Source organism: Panthera leo, chromosome B3, assembly GCF_018350215.1.
Source record: "Panthera leo isolate Ple1 chromosome B3, P.leo_Ple1_pat1.1, whole genome shotgun sequence".
In the NCBI taxonomy this organism is placed as follows: Eukaryota; Metazoa; Chordata; class Mammalia; order Carnivora; family Felidae; genus Panthera; species Panthera leo.
The window spans coordinates 19,365,853-19,381,902 of record NC_056684.1 but is presented as its reverse complement, the minus strand read 5'-3'; the positions used below and the strand labels follow the sequence as shown (position 1 = coordinate 19,381,902).

Sequence of the window (16,050 nt, the reverse complement as noted above, 5' to 3'; positions counted from 1 at the left end):
AGTACTTAGCAATAATACCCAGACTTTGGTGCCATTGCCAAGTGGATCTGAACTCAACAGGATTACTCTGGCACCAAACAGATTAATGACTCCCGGGTAATGACTGGAGGGCTGCTAAGCAAAAAACAAAAGGAGACCTTGTTATGTTATCTATGCTATTGTTGCAAGTGAGGATTTGGCAAAAACTTGACTAGAGGAAAGTGAGGGCTCCTTTGCTCAGAGCTCCACCAACATCTGTGTGTCTCAGGACCAGAAAAATTGGGTTTGCCTCAACCCAGTTTTTCCCAGAAGTCCAGTGTTTTCCATGTGCAATTTTGTGGAACATGAGGTTCAGTCACAGATAACTTCTCTCATGTTATAGCCAAAACTATACCAGTGTATCAAGTGGCAGACATGCAGCTCTCAAAACAACAGTTTCTGTGGAACCACGTTAAGATGTTCATTTGAATATTAGTTTTGTAGTATTTATGTGTAATTAGTAGGTTTTGACATTCTAAGAACTATAAATTTAGAAAATGTATATATATATTTTTTATATATATGCAGATATTTAACATAAATGCCACAGTAGGAATCTACAAGAATGCCATCGAAAGGGCAATTCAAGTTTGATAACCACTATTTGATTGCCATCTCAGTAATCTCCCTTAGTTACCGACACTTTTAATCCTGTCTTGCGTATACTTTTGTGAAAAGGTGAGATTAGGCCATTTATCAAGTTAGTTTTTGCCATAGTAATGCTGATTAACAAACCATTCCCAAAACTCTGGCTTTCAAGTGACAATCACCATTCTCACAGCTGGCTTTGCTTTTTACTGCAGGCCAGTGGATTAACTAGGGTGGTTCAGCTTTATGTCATTCTCCTAGGACATCTGCCTACTTGCTATTAACCTAAGCAAGCCACCTGGCCAAGTCCAAAGTCAAAGGATGTGCAAATACACTCCTTCCACCTTGAGGCTATTGCAAGGATGTTCTCAGAAGGAAGGATGGATGAATTGGGGCTAATCATGTAGTCTATCATGGGCAGACTATACGAGGGACGTTCTGGATTACTACCTTTGTCCTGTTTTTACAAATAACACTTGAGCAGTTATATTAAGCAAAGTGTGTGCTGAAATAACTTTATGGTTCTAGATAAGATAGATGAGATGATATACCCTAATTAAAGGGACAAAGGTAACACTTATAAGCCTGGCTAGGAAGAATAACTTCTCACTGGCAACTTAACAGCATTGAGGGGCCTCTGGGTGGCTCGGTCGGTTAAGCGTCCAACTTTAGCTCAGGTCATGATCTCAACAGTTGGTGAGTTCAAGCCCCACATCCAGCTCTGTGCTGACAGCTCAGAGCCTGGAGCCTGCTTCGGATTCTGGACCTCCCTCTCTGTCTTTCCCTCCCCTACTCACACTCTCTCTCAAAAATAGATAAACATTAAAAAAAAAAAAAAAACAACCCGTATTCTAGAAACTGAAGCAAAACTCCTTTATCCGTGCATTCTAGTAACTCAAAATCTATTAGATTTTAGTTGAAAATACTATTCATACTGTAAGTACATATATAGACACACAGACTAGTTCATAATAGTACACAAAGGTACTTTATTCTTGTAGGTGTCTTAAAAATTGCAATATTTTCACGACTGTTGTGCTGGTTTTTATATCAAAATCCTGAATGAAAGCTTGCAACAACAGCAAATCTTTGCAACCTAGGATCTTCCTCCATTGCTACTCCAAATATCTTAATCCCTGAACCACACTGCAAGCTCTGAAATGATGTTCACTGCAACATTCTTGAAGCTTTCACATCTTAATCTGACACTTGTCAGGGTGGGGAAGTATCTATTAATCTTATTTAACCCACTTAACCCCTAAGTTACTATAAAAAAAAAAAAAGAATTTACCATGCATTAGTTGAAACTTGTGTCAGATCACTTTTCAGGACTCAACTCTGAGAAAAAAGAGAGGTCCTCACCGACTGCTTCCATGAACAGTGAACTCCCGCAGTACAGTGTACCTGGTGTCCAGAGCATAACCAAACAAGTCAGGCAAGCCTGATCACTATGCACAAGGTGTGTGTGTGTGTGTGTGTGTGTGTGTGTGTGTAGGCAGGCTCTGAGCTGTCAGCACAGAGCACGACGAGGGGCGGGAACTCAGGAGCCTTGAGATCGTGACCAGAGCCCAAGACGGAAGCTTAACGGACTGAGCTACCCAGTGCCCCCCGCACATGGTATATTTAAAGCTGGTCCCCAACTAAGTACTGAAGTCATCCTGAGAAAGAGTTCGGTTTTAGCACATCGAGTTCCTGCAAGATGCCAGAGCAAGTGAGAAACCACTTCAAAAGAGTAATGGTTCATCATCTTTTACAAGTGAGAGGAAAACATCAAAGAATAAAATTCCTCCCTCCTAAACTCATCAAATCAGTGGCTGTCTTCACAGCCTTAAATGACAAAATCCAGGGTCCTCAATTTCCCCATTTCTTTTTTTTTTTTTTTAATTTTTTTTTCAACGTTTTTTATTTATTTTTGGGACAGAGAGAGACAGAGCATGAACGGGGGAGGGGCAGAGAGAGAGGGAGACACAGAATCGGAAACAGGCTCCAGGCTCCGAGCCATCAGCCCAGAGCCTGACGCGGGGCTCGAACTCACGGACCGCGAGATCGTGACCTGGCTGAAGTCGGATGCTTAACCGACTGCGCCACCCAGGCGCCCCAATTTCCCCATTTCAAGAGCCCATTTTCAAGGTGGACAACAGCTTTCAGGCTTTTCTTTGCCACGGCGCACGAACCACAGTCCCCCAGTAGAAATCTACCTCTCTTGCTGCGCAGCCCCCAGATCGCCCACTCCCCTGGAACTCCTAGGTGACCCAGAGCTGGGAGCGCCCACTGAGGTAGCGGTAGCGCCTGGGTAGGAGTGGTGCAGGCCTTCCCCGCCTGCTCACAGGGTGGCGGCGCGCTCTGACGTCATCACCTGGTCTCTGTTTTTTTTCACGGTTGCATTTTTGATTCTCAACCCTCCCTCCGTGACACAGCTGTGTGTGTTCACCTCAAAGCCTTCTCCAAAAACACACTCAAGCCCAAATTTCAAGTAAGGTGGTTAAATCAGGAGGCCTCTGAGCGGCAGAGACGCCAGAGGAGTGGAAGGCGGTGAAGGAAGGCTTTGCAGGCAGAGGAAACAACCGGGAAACTGTGATAACAACTGCTACTGCCGCGTGACACCTCGTAGGATTCGATACGTGCTGGAGCCACTGCCTTAATTCTTTCCCCGGAGGTTTTGGTTCTGGAGGGGTGGAGAACCGTGAGAGTCGGCGGGCCTTTCTTAGCCTGAACACGGGCAGCTGGAGGAGGAGGCTGCCAGCGTTTCATCTGACGAGTTCTGCTGCCCAGTGGGCCCGGGGCAAGGATGTGGGCGCAAATCCTGTTTCCAGGCGGCCCCTAACCTCCAGGGACGTCGGCGTGCAATCGGTACAAAAGTAAACACGCCCGCGGGAGTCGGCCCGCAGGTCAGTCAGGCGGCTTTGGCGAGCGGTGAGGCAGCCCAGCCACTCGGTGCGCAGTCGGAGGGGACAGTCTGTTGCCGCCCCGCCCCGCCCGGCTGGCCACGCCCCTCCTAGATGGACACACCCTCGCTGTGATAGGCCGAGTCTCAGGACCGGGTCGCGCCGCGATTGGCCGGGGCTCAGGGACGCTAGTCCCCGGAGCGCCACGTATACGGAGGGGCGGGCCGGAAAGCGAAGACTCGAGCTGACGCGGACCGGCCACCTAGGGTGGCGGCGGCGGCCATGGAGCGTGACGGGCAGCAGCTGTCCGCGCGGCCGGCCCTGGAGACAGAGGGATTGCGCTTCCTTCACGTCACGGGTGAGTGACCCCGGGTTGCCGGTTGGTGCCACCAGCTGTCCTGGGTGCCGCCATGTTTGGTGGGTCGTCCGCCGCTGCGCGCCCGGCGGGGCCTGGGGAGGCCAGGGGAGGCCTGGCTAGGAGCCGGTGGCGGCCACGCAGGTCCGGGCGGCTGGCCTGGAACGCGCGCCGAGGCCCTCTAGGAGCGGCACTCCTCCTGGCTGCGCCGTCGGGCCCTTTTTTGCGCCAGTCCTTTATGCGAAGCAAGCCTTTGTGGCTTGCGTTACTGGGGCCACTGGGCCCTTGGCATTTCATTCCAGACCTCGCTTTCGTCCCCCATACCCGGCGCTGTATCGGCCCCCACGGCCACCCCGTCTATAAATTTCTGAGGTCCGAAAGGCCTTTGCCCTCCTGAGTCGGATCAACATCCCTCCAGACCCATCAAAACCCGCTTTCCCGTGCTCTCCGGACTTGCCCTCCACCCCCGACTCTCCAGATGGTTGAGGAGTCCCTTCTCGGTGACCCCCGAATTGTACTCGCTTCTATTTTAACTGCCTACTTCGGAGGCCATTTCCTCAGCTAGACCCGGAGGGATTCGAGGGCAGGAGCTATGCTTCCTTTGTCTTTTGGTGAATTTTATGCAAAAGTCCACTAGCAATATATGGTTTTTTTACTTTCTTGAAAACTGTTTTCTTTTCAGTGGGCTCCCTGCTAGCCACCTATGGCTGGTACATCGTCTTCAGCTGCATCCTTCTCTACGTGGTATTTCAGAAGGTTTCCACCCGACTCAGGGCCCTGAGGCAGAGACAGCTGGACCGAGCTGCGGCTGCAGTGGGTTAGTGTCTGATAACAGAAAGGAAGGCAGTGGCTTTACACCTCTTCTAGCATTTAAAAGTTAGTCTGTTACTAAGAGTAAGAAGGTCTTGCTTCTAATCTGCACGAGAGGAAAACCATTTTATGTTTCTGCAATTGATCTTGGGGAAATGTGCAATAGGTTTTTAATTTCAGAGATTGTCATGGGATGGAAAACCTGCTTGGTGGTGGGTAGGGCACTCCTGCGTATCTTTTAATGGTTTTTCATTTAGGGGATGGATTGAAATGAAAATTTCACAGCTTCTCCATACTTGGGGGTCTACCTACCAAATTTCTAGAACCATTGTGAGCGACAAGAAATGCAGACTTAGTTCTTCATATCCATCACATTTTGATTTTCGCAACTTCCTCATCAGATCTGCTTTCAAGTTACATTTGGCTGTGGCAAAAATTTATTTAGCCGTTTTGCTAGATAGAAGCTAGTTTCTGAGGACATACCTAACGATAAATGTTCAGGGGCACCTGGGTGATTCAGTTGGTTAAGCGTCCAGCTTCGGCTCAGGTCATGATCTACCGGTTCATGAGTTTGAGCCCCACGTCGGACTCCGTGCGGACAGCTCGGAGCCTGGAGCCTGTTTCGGATTCTGTGTCTCTCTCTCTGCTCCTCCCCCGCTCACACTCTCTCTGTCTCTCAAAAATAAACAGTTTAAAAAAAAAAAGAAATGTTAAATGTTTTGGGAGTAGCAGCCTAATTAAACAGATAAAAATCATTCTTTGGACTCCCCACAGTTACTGAGAAGAGAGAAAAGCACATGTTGTGACACAAAAGTAGTCATTAGTGGAAAGACTTAGAAATGTCCTTTACTCAAACATGCCTCTCCTCTCTCCCGCGAAGCCCTGTGGTCCTGCCATTCTCTCCATCTTTTTGATTATTGGCTGTGCATCCAACAACAAACTACAAATTACAGTTGTTCATCTTGCATAAGCTGCAGGGTTTCATCAAGAGGGTGGCAGTGATGTTAGGAAACTGCTTTCGTCACCCAGTACAGCCCTCTTCATGGCGGAGGTGCTGGCGGTGTGAAATCTGTCTTACACTGGGAGAGCAGATCTATGAGATGATGGGCATTTTTAAAGAGAACTCGTTGTTTTCGTGAAGCACTGCAAAAAGTAAATGTGCAGCCCAAAGTGTTATGTTGTGCTGTTGTACGATTTTGTTAGGAAAATCAGGTTTAAAAACTCCACACTTGATTGATTTATACTGAGAATGACCTGATAGTTACAAATGGTACCAAACTTCGTATTTCTATGAAGTGGAATTGTCATTTTGTTTTGTTTAAGATAAAATTCCAGGGGCTCCTGGGTAGCTCAGCCAGTTAGTTATACATCTGACTTCAGCTCAGGTCACGATGTCACAGTTCATGAGTTCGAGCCCCGCATCAAGCTCTGTGCTGATAGCTCAGAGCCTGGAGTCTGCTCCAGATTCTGTCTCCTCTCTCTCTGTCCCTCCCCCAGTCACATTTTCTCTCTCTCTCAAAAATAAATAAATACTTAAATAATTTAACTTAAAGATAAAGTTCCAGCCATTCCTACCACTGCATATGCTCCCTTGACTGACCACAACGTTTAGCCCATTTTATGTGGATTCAATTAAGTGGTCTTTTCCCACTACTGTCTAGGTAGTGATGATTGCCTATACTTTTGTATAGTGCTGATTTGAACATACAGTTCTTTGGTTTTTTTCTTTATTTTTTAAAATTTATTTATTTTGAGACAGAGCATGAGTGGAGGAGGGGCAGGGAGAGAGGGAGGGAGAGAGGATCCCAAGCAGGCTCTGGGCCTTCTTCACAGAGCCCAACATGGGGGTTGAACTCACGAAACTGTGAGAGCATAACCTGAGCTGAAATCAAGAGTTGGATGCTTAACTGACTGAGCTACCCAGGCGCCCCTGTTTTCTTTAAAAATTAGCCACACCCCTGTGTCCTTGCCCTTTGGTGATCCTTGACATGGTGGGCTGAGTAGATGAGCAGATAGAGAACTTAGCTGAATATTTATATAATTCTGCTTTGTTTTATAAACCGAATAAAACAGATAAAGTTGGGGAGCTCATTTCCATTAATGCTAACAGGAAGGATGTTTCTTTTCCATAGAAACAAGGGTAAAGTATCTAAGGATCATTACCTCTTTGTGGTATAGATCTGGGCGTTAAGTGACGGCTAATGATCAGAAAACTTTATCTTCTGGTTGTCTTCTAGCATTCTGGTCAGCCTGGAGACTGGGTGTCAGGAGGTGTCCAGGTTGTGGAATGGAATTTTGGGGTGCCCCTCAAACCACTTCTGTCTCAGCCACTGGGCTGTGCCAGGCTCTCTGACTTGGAATTGCTGAGGGAGCCCAGGAATAACACATTTCTAAAGGGTTTCTGGTGCCCTGGATATTTAACTAGGGCTATGAACTATGACAACAGGACAATCCTCTGCCCCCATAAGCAGTACATGCAGAGCAATAGAATTTTTGTGTAAAATCCATGTTTTTTTGTATTGTCTGACATCTATACTTCCTTATCCTTCTAATAATATGGACTCTCAGGAGTTTCTTTTTTCTCAAATTGTTTCTGACATTTTAGAACCTGATGTTGTTGTTAAACGACAAGAGGCTTTAGCAGCTGCCCGTTTGAAAATGCAAGAAGAATTAAATGCACAAGTCGAAAAGCATAAGGAAAAACTGAGACAGGTATGAACCAGTTTGAGTTTGAATATATGGTCTTAAGAAATAGTTGGAGGCTTAGTGGGTAAAAGAGTGTGTGTGGGTGTGTATACACACGCTTGCCTGCATGGCCTCCCCCATTAGGGCGGGTACTGGGAACAACTGGTTGTGACAGAATCATTTCCACTTAACATCTGTCAGCGTGCTTTCCTTGTGCAATATCTTACGGTTTATGGGGAAAAGACTCCTTTAAAAAAGCTGTCTTTTATTTACCTTTTTGCTTTTCAGTGGTTTCCTCGCATAGTATTGTCACCCAAAACGGTGTGTCAGGGTGCCGTGGCACTGGACACACGGGGTACACATTCAGCTTCTTCCTCCGTTGTCTCTTTCAAGCCATGTATCTCATATGAACTAGCTTGGTGGGGCCACCTTCGGCAGATGGAAAGAGAGCCCAGGGAGGGTGGCGATGGGCTCAACCCAGGGGTGAGAAGGAGAGCAGGAGATGGAGTTTGGAAAGCTTTTTTACAGGTTTGGTTGGGGAGGGGGGAGGAGAAGGGGAGGGGTGGAAGAACCAAGGATGCGGTTGGAAGTGACGTGAGCCGGCAGGGGATTGTGCCGCCTTTCATAGGTGCGAGACCACCCACCAGATTGGACCCTGTCTGTAACTGAAATGACCAGGTGTGGACTCTTGCTTTCTGAGAAGTGTCAGTCCAGATGTTTCTGGGCCCCCTTCATCCTCCCAGAAGGAAACCTCAGCTGGCTCTAAGGCAGCAGAGCAATAGGTCTTCCTGTCGGCTTTGCCTGTGTCTCTGGTGTTTCCAGGGTCATGTGCCTTTCTGCCACTGCTAGTGGCTCTTGTGGTTTCTGCGTGGTCTCCCCAGCTTGGCTGGAGCCCAGAAAGAAAGGGTAGAACAGGACCACACCTGCTCCACACATTCCTCCTCCATGGTAACTCTCTCAGCAGCCTTCTTCTGTGTGTAGTTGCACATTTCCACTAAAAGCAGCCAGTAACCTAGAATGTACTAGCACATTGCTGTTACTTAACTTTTTAAATCACACAGAGTAAAAAAATTCGAGATATAAAAAATCAATACCATGAAAATTAAGTTTCTCATCTTCTTGTTCTACCTGCTGCTGCCCAAGCATTCCCTATTAGGATTTGTAGGTATTTTTTCCAGAAGTATTTATCCATATATAAACACACATAGGAATTTTTCATTGAAGTGGCAGCAGAGTATACATAAATGCCATTTTTGAGCATGTTTTAGTTCTTTTAGTTTTTGAGCCAGTTTTGAGCATAATTTTAGGTTTTTGCTCTGCCGATCTCAAACCATGTAATTATTATTGTTTTGTTCCTAGAGCCACCGAGTAAGTTGAATTCCTTCTGCATGTCAGAATGGATGACTTCAGGGCCTGAGTTTTTTGTGTGGTGTGCATGAGATAGCTTGATCGTTTATGCAGTTTGCCGATGCAGCTAAAAATAATCTTTTTAAAAGATCACTTTTTAAAATTGCAGTCTGAGCCCCCGAAAATTGGGAAAGGGACAAAAGCTTGTGTTCAGTGTTCAGATTGTTGTAGCACATGTGGTTCTGTCTCGTGTACTTCACAAACATAATAGTAATAATCAACTGACTGAGCTTGCCTGACCCACAGCTAACTGCGCTCTCTTTGTAGTCTCAGGATTTGTCAGCTGAGTCCCATCCTGGCATTCTCTGTGTCAGCTAGGAGTGTAGAATAGATGATTTCCTCCTTGACTTTTTGTATCTGCAGACAGCAGAAGCATGGGGAGACAGGTATTTGGGGTTAGCAGCAAGGGACTCTGAAAGCCATGGAGGAATTTTCTGGATATATGATTTCTTAAGGCATCTCACATACCCTTGTGACATCACAGTGTAACTGGAACCAGAATGAACAGCAGTTTGGGTCTGGATTCCACTGGGAATGGGAAATGTAGCGTATGTAAGCTATGGTACCCAGTTACTGGCAGAAATGTTGTTCTTCTGGGAGTAGGAAGCAGAAGCAAAGGCCCAGGGCACCGTGTTCCCACCCTCCTCGGGTGCCTACTCACTGTAGGATTACAAGCTTTCTCAAGTGCTCATTGTTGTGCACAGTTTTCCACCGAGATTAGTTTTTCCTTATGTTTCCAGTAGTATTTGACTTTCAAAGCACTTTCAAATCTTCTCTCATTAGATCCTCACAGAATGCAAAGCAGAGGGATTAAGTGATTTAGGTAACATGGCCACATGGCCACAGAGCAGGCCTTCCAGCCACGCTCACTTGTTCCAAGTCAGAATTCTTTCACATGTCCTCCTATGGGCAAGTTTCAGCAGAACTGATCGGTATTCATTTTTCCATGACGCCTTTTGCTTTCTTTAGTAAAGTTTCTGTTTGTGAGTTAAATTCCTACCACTAGATGACAGCACTGTTATTAACTAAAGAAAACACAGGTGAAGGTTTGGTTTGAAGGACTTTTAAATTAGAAAATTGTTGGGGTGCCAGGTGGCTCACTCGGTTGAGCGTCCAACTCGATTTCAGTTCAGGTCATGATCTCACATTCGTGAGTTAGAACTCTGCATTGGGCTCCACTTTGAGCGTGGAGCCTGCTTAAGATTCTCTCTCTCCATATATGAATGACCCAACGCTAATATCATCTTCAATGGGGAAAAACTGAGAGCTTTCCCCTTAAGGTCAGGAACAAGACAGGGATGTCCACTCTTGCCACTGTTATTCAACATAGTATTGGAAGTCTTAGCCTCTGCAATCAGACAATACAAAGAACTAAAAGGCATCCAGATCAGCCAGGAGGAAGTCAAACTTTCACTCTTTGCAGATGACATGATATTCTATATGGAAAACCCAAAAGATTGCACCAAAAAACTGCCAGAACTGATTCATGAGTTCAGCAAAGTGGCAGGATATAAAATCAACGCAGAGAAATCAGTTGCATTCCTATTCACCAACTATGAAGCAAGAGAAAGAGAAATCAAGCAATCGATCCCACTTACAATTGCACCAAAACCCATAAAATACCTAGGAATAAATCTAACCAAAAAGGTAAAAAATCTATACACTGAAAACTATAGAAAACTTATGAAAGAAATTGAAGAAAACACAAAAAAAATGGAAAAAGATTCCATGCTCCTGGAGAGGAAGAACAAATATTGTTAAAATGTCGATACTACCCAAAGCAATCTACATATTTAATGCAATCCCTATCAAAATAACACCAGCATTCTTCACAGAGCTAGAACAAATAATCCTAAAATTTGTATGGAACCAGAAAGGACCCCAAATAGCCAAGCAATCTTGAAAAAGAAAACCAAAGCAGGAGGCATCACAATCCCGGACTTCAAGCTATATTACAAAGCTGTAATCATCAAGACAGTATGGTACTTGGCACAAGAACAGACACTCAGATCAGTGGAACAGAATAGAGAACCCAGAAGTGGACCAAAAGACGTATGGCCAACTAATCTTTGACAAAGCAAGAAAGAATATCCAATGGAATAAAGACAGTCTCTTCAGCAAGTGGTGCTGGGAAAACTGGACAGTGACATGCAGAAGAATGAACCTGGACCACTTTCTTACACTATACACAAAAATAAACTCAAAATGGATGGAAGACCTAAATGTAAGACAGGAAGCCATCAAAATCCTCGAGGAGAAAGCAGGCAAAAACCTCCTTGATCTTGGCTGCAGCAACTTCTTACTCAACACGTTTCTGGAGGCAAGGGAAACAAGCAAAAATGAACTACTGGGACCTCATCAAAATAAAGTTTCTGCACAGCTAAGGAAACAATCAGCAAAAGTAAAAGGCAACGGACAGAATGGGAGAAGATATTTGCAAACAGCATATCAGATAAAGGTTAGTATTCTATAAAGAACTTATCAAACTCAACACCCAAAAAACAATCCAGTGAAGAAATATACCAAAGACATGAATAGACACTTCTCCAAAGAAGACATCCAGATGGCCAACCGACACATGAATAAATGCTCAACATCACTCATCATCAGGGAAATACAAATCAAAACCACAATGAGATACCACCTCACACCTGTCAGAATGGCTAACATTAACAACTCAGACAACAACAGATGTTGACGAGGATGCGGAGAAAGAGGAACCCTTTTGCACTGCTGGTGGGAATGCAAACTGGTGTAGCCACTCTGGAAAACAGTATGGAGGTTCCTCAAAAAATTAAAAATAGAACTACCCTACGACCCAGCAATTGCACTACTAGGTATTTATCCAAGGGATACAGGTGTGCTGTTTCAAAGGGACACATGCACCCCAATGTTTATAGCAGCACTATCAACAATAGCCAAAGTATGGAAAGAGCCCAAATGTCCATCGATGGATGAATGGATAAAGAAGATATGGCGCGCGCGCACACACACACACACACACACACACACACACAATGGAGTATTACTCGGCAATCAAAAAGAATGAAATCTTGCCATTTGCAACTACGTGGATGGAACTGGAGGGTATTATGCTAAGTGAAATTAGAGAAAGACAAATATCATATGGCTTCACTCATATGAGGACTTTAACACATCTCCAGAGGCAAGGGAAACAAAGAGACAAAACAGATGAACATAAGGGAAGGGAAACAAAAATAATACAAAAAACAGGGACAAAACATAAGAGATTCTTCAATATGGAGAACAAACTGAGGGTTATGGGAGGGGTTGTGGGAGGGGGGATGGGCTAATTGGGTAAGGGGCATTAAGGAATCTACTCCTGAAATCGTTGTTGCGCTGTATGCTAATTAACTTGGATGTAAATTTAAAAAAATTTTTTTAAAAAGTTTCTCTCTCCCTCTGTGTCTCTCTCCTGCTTGCATGCCCTAAAGTTAAAAAATAAAAATTAGAAAATTGGCACAGTTTGCGTTTTCTGTGAGAAAGATGGCAGCTTCTGAATTCATTCTGTAACGTGTGATTCTTCCTCAGCTTGAAGAACAAAAAAGGAGACAGAAGATTGAAATGTGGGACAGCATGCAAGAAGGAAAAAGTTACAAAGGAAATGTAAGAAAGCCCCCGGAAGAAGATAGCACTGGGCCTTCTACTTCATCGGTCCTGCCGAAACGGAAGTCTGACAGAAAACCTCTGCGAGGAGGTGGTAAGTACCTAACGTTAAAGCATTTTGAGCAATTACGGCATATATTTACCTTTTAAAAACAAGGTTCTGTTTCTTCCTTTTGTTGTCTATAAACTGAGGCTAATTCCGAAGTTTAGGATTATGGAGATTAAACAGAAGAAGCACATGCCAAGCCCCCCATACCCCTGGCAGTCACCAACCTGGGGAGCCCTCTTACCCAGTGTCCCAGGGCAAGGATGTGGATGCAAATCCCGCTTTCCGGAGGCCTGTAACCTCCTTGGCCTCAGTGTCCACTTAGTAAAAAAAAAAAAAAAAAAAAAAAAAAAAAGTAAACCTTCAATAAGTTGAAAGGGAGGTCAGTCAAGGCCCCAGTGAGTGGAATGATGGCACTCGTATGTCTGCCCCTCCCCTGCTTGCACTTGCCTGCATGTGTACTCACTCTCTCTCTCTCAAAAATAAACATTAAAAAAAATTTTTTTTTAACTTACCTTGCTGGAAGGATATTTTTCAGAGCAAACAGTGGTGATATTTAGGAGAGGAGTGGAAATCATAGAAAGTGTAATGCATGATATTGCTATGTGCATGGTATCTTAGTGTTTCCATTGATCCTGAGCTAGATGCTCTCTGACTAGCTTGGTGTGTTACAAATAAGGAAATTGAGGCATAGGGAGTTATTGCCCAAAGATGCCACAGCAAGTCAAGAGCAAAACCACCTCAGTTAAGGTCTCACTGGCCTAAAGCCGAGCACTCGACCCAGTTACCAAATGTCCATTAACTTTGGGAAGCTAGTGAGTTTGCAGGGTTAAGAATGAGGGCAGAGTACATAGATTACCCATTTCTCACTGAGAACAGCAAGTTCTGTTCTGTTTTGATTTTTTTTAATTTATTTTCTGTAGCTTGAACAGTCCTTATTTGCATGTATACATTTTATTTACTTATTTATTTATTTTAGAGTGGGAGAGTTAGAGCGCAAGCAGGGGAGGAGCAGAGAGAGAAGGAGAGAGAGAATCCCAAGCAAGCTCTGTGCTGTCAGCACAGATTGAGCCTGACTCGGGGCTCAATCCCATGAACCATGAGATCATGACCTGAGCCAAGACTAAGAAATGCTTAACTGCCTGAGCCACCCAGGCGCTGTTGAATTGTATACATTTTGTTAAGCACTATAATAGGGGCCTCCATATATTTAAATCCAGCCATCTTGAGAGGTTTTTTTGGGCAAATTTGTTGTGTGTTTGGGGGAGTTTTCATATGCTTGAGGAGTTGAGATCAGGAAGCTGGATGGCTTCTTTTATTCCCAGCCGAAAGTCAATTCAAAGTGCAGTCACAGAATAAAGTTATTTTTTTCACATGGTAGCTACAAGCTTGGTGAAAATGTCCGTGAGAATAGAATCCATAGCTTTGTAGTGCTTTGCATGTGAGGATCACGATTTTATGTTTGATACAGAATGTTCCCAGTACTGTTTTGCTTCCTTTCTCTCATCCCAGGTTACAACCCTTTGTCTGGTGAAGGAGGTGGAGCCTGCTCCTGGAGACCCGGACGCAGAGGCCCGTCAGCTGGTGGATGAGGCTAAGAATCTTGTTAGTGTCGCTTTTGACATTAGCAAGATGAATCCGTAACCCTCAGTTCAATTGCCTTACGCACACTTTTCACAGTGACTAGCCAAGGGGAGTGGGGTTTATTTCTGATCTTAACTACACCTGCATCTTTAGTGGTCGAAGTCCGCATAGGATATAGACCTCACCACTAGCAGTAGTGACAGTTGGTCACAGTTCACTAACTGTGAACACAATGAGCGTGTTCATTGATTTCATGAGTAATTGCTAGTTGGTAGATAAGACCCTCCAGGTGACTAACAATCTTGAGATGAAAGAGACCTAGTAATGGTTCTTCAAGTTAGAAGTCCTTGCTGGTAGGACAGTCTCTGTGACAGGTTGCGTTGAATGATGTCTTCCTTGTAAATGGTGAGCCCACCAGCGAGGATTACTGATGCAGACAGTTGATGGGGTTGTTTCTGTATATTTATTTTTATGTACAGAACTTTGTTTAAAAACCTGTAAATATTAAAAAAAATGCAAAGAACATTTTTAGCATCTTTATTAAATTCAAGGAAACTTCTTTATGAACTTGAATTTGTCAAACATTAAACAGCTTTTTATCATCCCACAACCTCCTACTATTACTCATTTTCCCTCCTCATGATTTCTCTCCTGTGGTGAGCATGGCGCGTGACAGCTACAATGATTCCCAGAGTTGGCAGACCCATTGGGGTTTGTCCACAAAATCGGGTGCTTGGAGTGGAATTGCTAAACCAATAAGATAAACATCTTGTCTAGAGGTGTCTCAAGGGCCATCCAGGTTTCTAAGGGCCCTGTGGGTCATTCCCCTTGCACGATGACTCCTTCTTAGCTCGTGGGCTGGATTTGGCCTGTGTGCTGTAGTTTACAGAGCCTGCTGTCAAGTGGAGATATCCTAAGAAGGAACAAAATTAATCTTCAGAATTAGCCGGGAAAGTATCCTAGAGTGGTCTCATATATAAATTAGCCAACATTCTTGAGTTGAGTATCTGATATATGTGAAGTATTCTGTGGTCATCTTCCTTGATATAAAGAAAGGAAGAAATACATTCTGGTTTTATGGGACTCACAGTCTCTTGGGGAAGGTTGGGGAGAGCAAAAACAGGACACTTGAACAGCGTGCTTAACAAACAAGTAGGTTGGGATAGTCAAGACTAGAATTTGAGTCTGGAGACATTTGAGTTAAATTTTGGGTGGGGGAGGGGCGCCTGAGTGGCTCAGTTGAGCTTCCGACTTCGGCTCAGGTCATGATCTCACAGTTTGTGCGTTCGAACCCCATGTCGGGCTCTGTGCTAAGCTCGGAGCCTAGAGCCTGCTTCGGATTCTGTGTCTCCTTCTCTCTCTGCCCCTCCCCCACTTGTGCTGTGTCTGTCTCTCAAAAATAAATAAAATATAAAAAAAAATTTATAAAAGAAAATTTTGGGTGGGGGATACCAGGGGTTCCAGACAGAAGAGCAGGCCAGTGAAAACAAGGTTGGGGTTTGTGAGGTTTAGGAGATCCCAGTTTCCAGTTTGTAACCAGATTGGCTTTTTACATGGGAAGTTTCACACTTGGGTTAAAGTATTTTATCCAGATTTGTTTACATTTAGAGAGATTCCCTTGTGGGCTGTAAAGGAACTTTTTAATACTTTCTTTTACATATTTTCTGTAGCTGAAAAGATGTGTTAAGTTGCTCTCAGTGATTCATTTTAGAAGTGGAAGGGCATGTTTTAGTATACGTGAGCTGTGACTCATTTCCCTCAAGCCTCGTTTTTCCATAAATTTAGAAATTAGCAAGTCATGAGCACATGGGAAGAAACGATGCTTGAATTTTGAGCCCTGATCACCATAGTTGACTTCATCCTTGCACCCCTAACAGCCAAGGGCCCAAGATGGGTGGGGACCTTGCTCTAGCCAATGAAGCAGTTCTGTGGGGTAGAAATAGTGGGGAAATTGTGTGCCACAAGCTGAGGGCAGAAAGCGTTTCAGAAGGGTGGACTGAGGTAGCCAGGGAAGGTGGGTCTTGCTCTCCTCTTGAAAGGAGGAG

The 16,050-nt window shown here is 44.6% G+C and overlaps 1 protein-coding gene across 2 annotated transcripts; it reads left to right on the top strand.

Annotated features, from left to right (window-relative positions):
• The first annotated feature begins 2,925 nt into the window (after positions 1–2,925).
• SELENOS (selenoprotein S) lies at positions 2,926–14,615 on the top strand. 2 transcript variants are annotated; one of them, XM_042941187.1, is made up of 5 exons: positions 2,926–3,849; positions 4,529–4,663; positions 7,262–7,368; positions 12,301–12,469; positions 13,934–14,615. In XM_042941187.1, the coding sequence occupies exons 1-5, from the start codon at positions 3,774–3,776 to the stop codon at positions 14,011–14,013; spliced, it is 567 nt and encodes a 188-aa protein (XP_042797121.1). In that variant the 5' UTR covers positions 2,926–3,773; the 3' UTR covers positions 14,014–14,615. The 2 variants fall into 2 exon arrangements, with proteins under 2 accessions (XP_042797121.1, XP_042797122.1); XM_042941188.1 differs by lacking the exon at positions 2,926–3,849 and adding an exon at positions 3,860–3,908.
• The last annotated feature ends 1,435 nt before the right edge of the window (positions 14,616–16,050 follow it).

Bases quoted from the DNA above. Each gene is read 5' to 3' on its own strand.
- SELENOS (XM_042941187.1), top strand. From the start codon at position 3,774: ATGGAGCGTGACGGGCAGCAGCTGTCCGCGCGGCCGGCCCTGGAGACA. The intron at 3,850-4,528 runs GTGAGTGACCCC...TTTTCTTTTCAG, and splicing joins GCGCTTCCTTCACGTCACGG to TGGGCTCCCTGCTAGCCACC. The intron at 7,369-12,300 runs GTATGAACCAGT...ATTCTTCCTCAG, and splicing joins ATAAGGAAAAACTGAGACAG to CTTGAAGAACAAAAAAGGAG.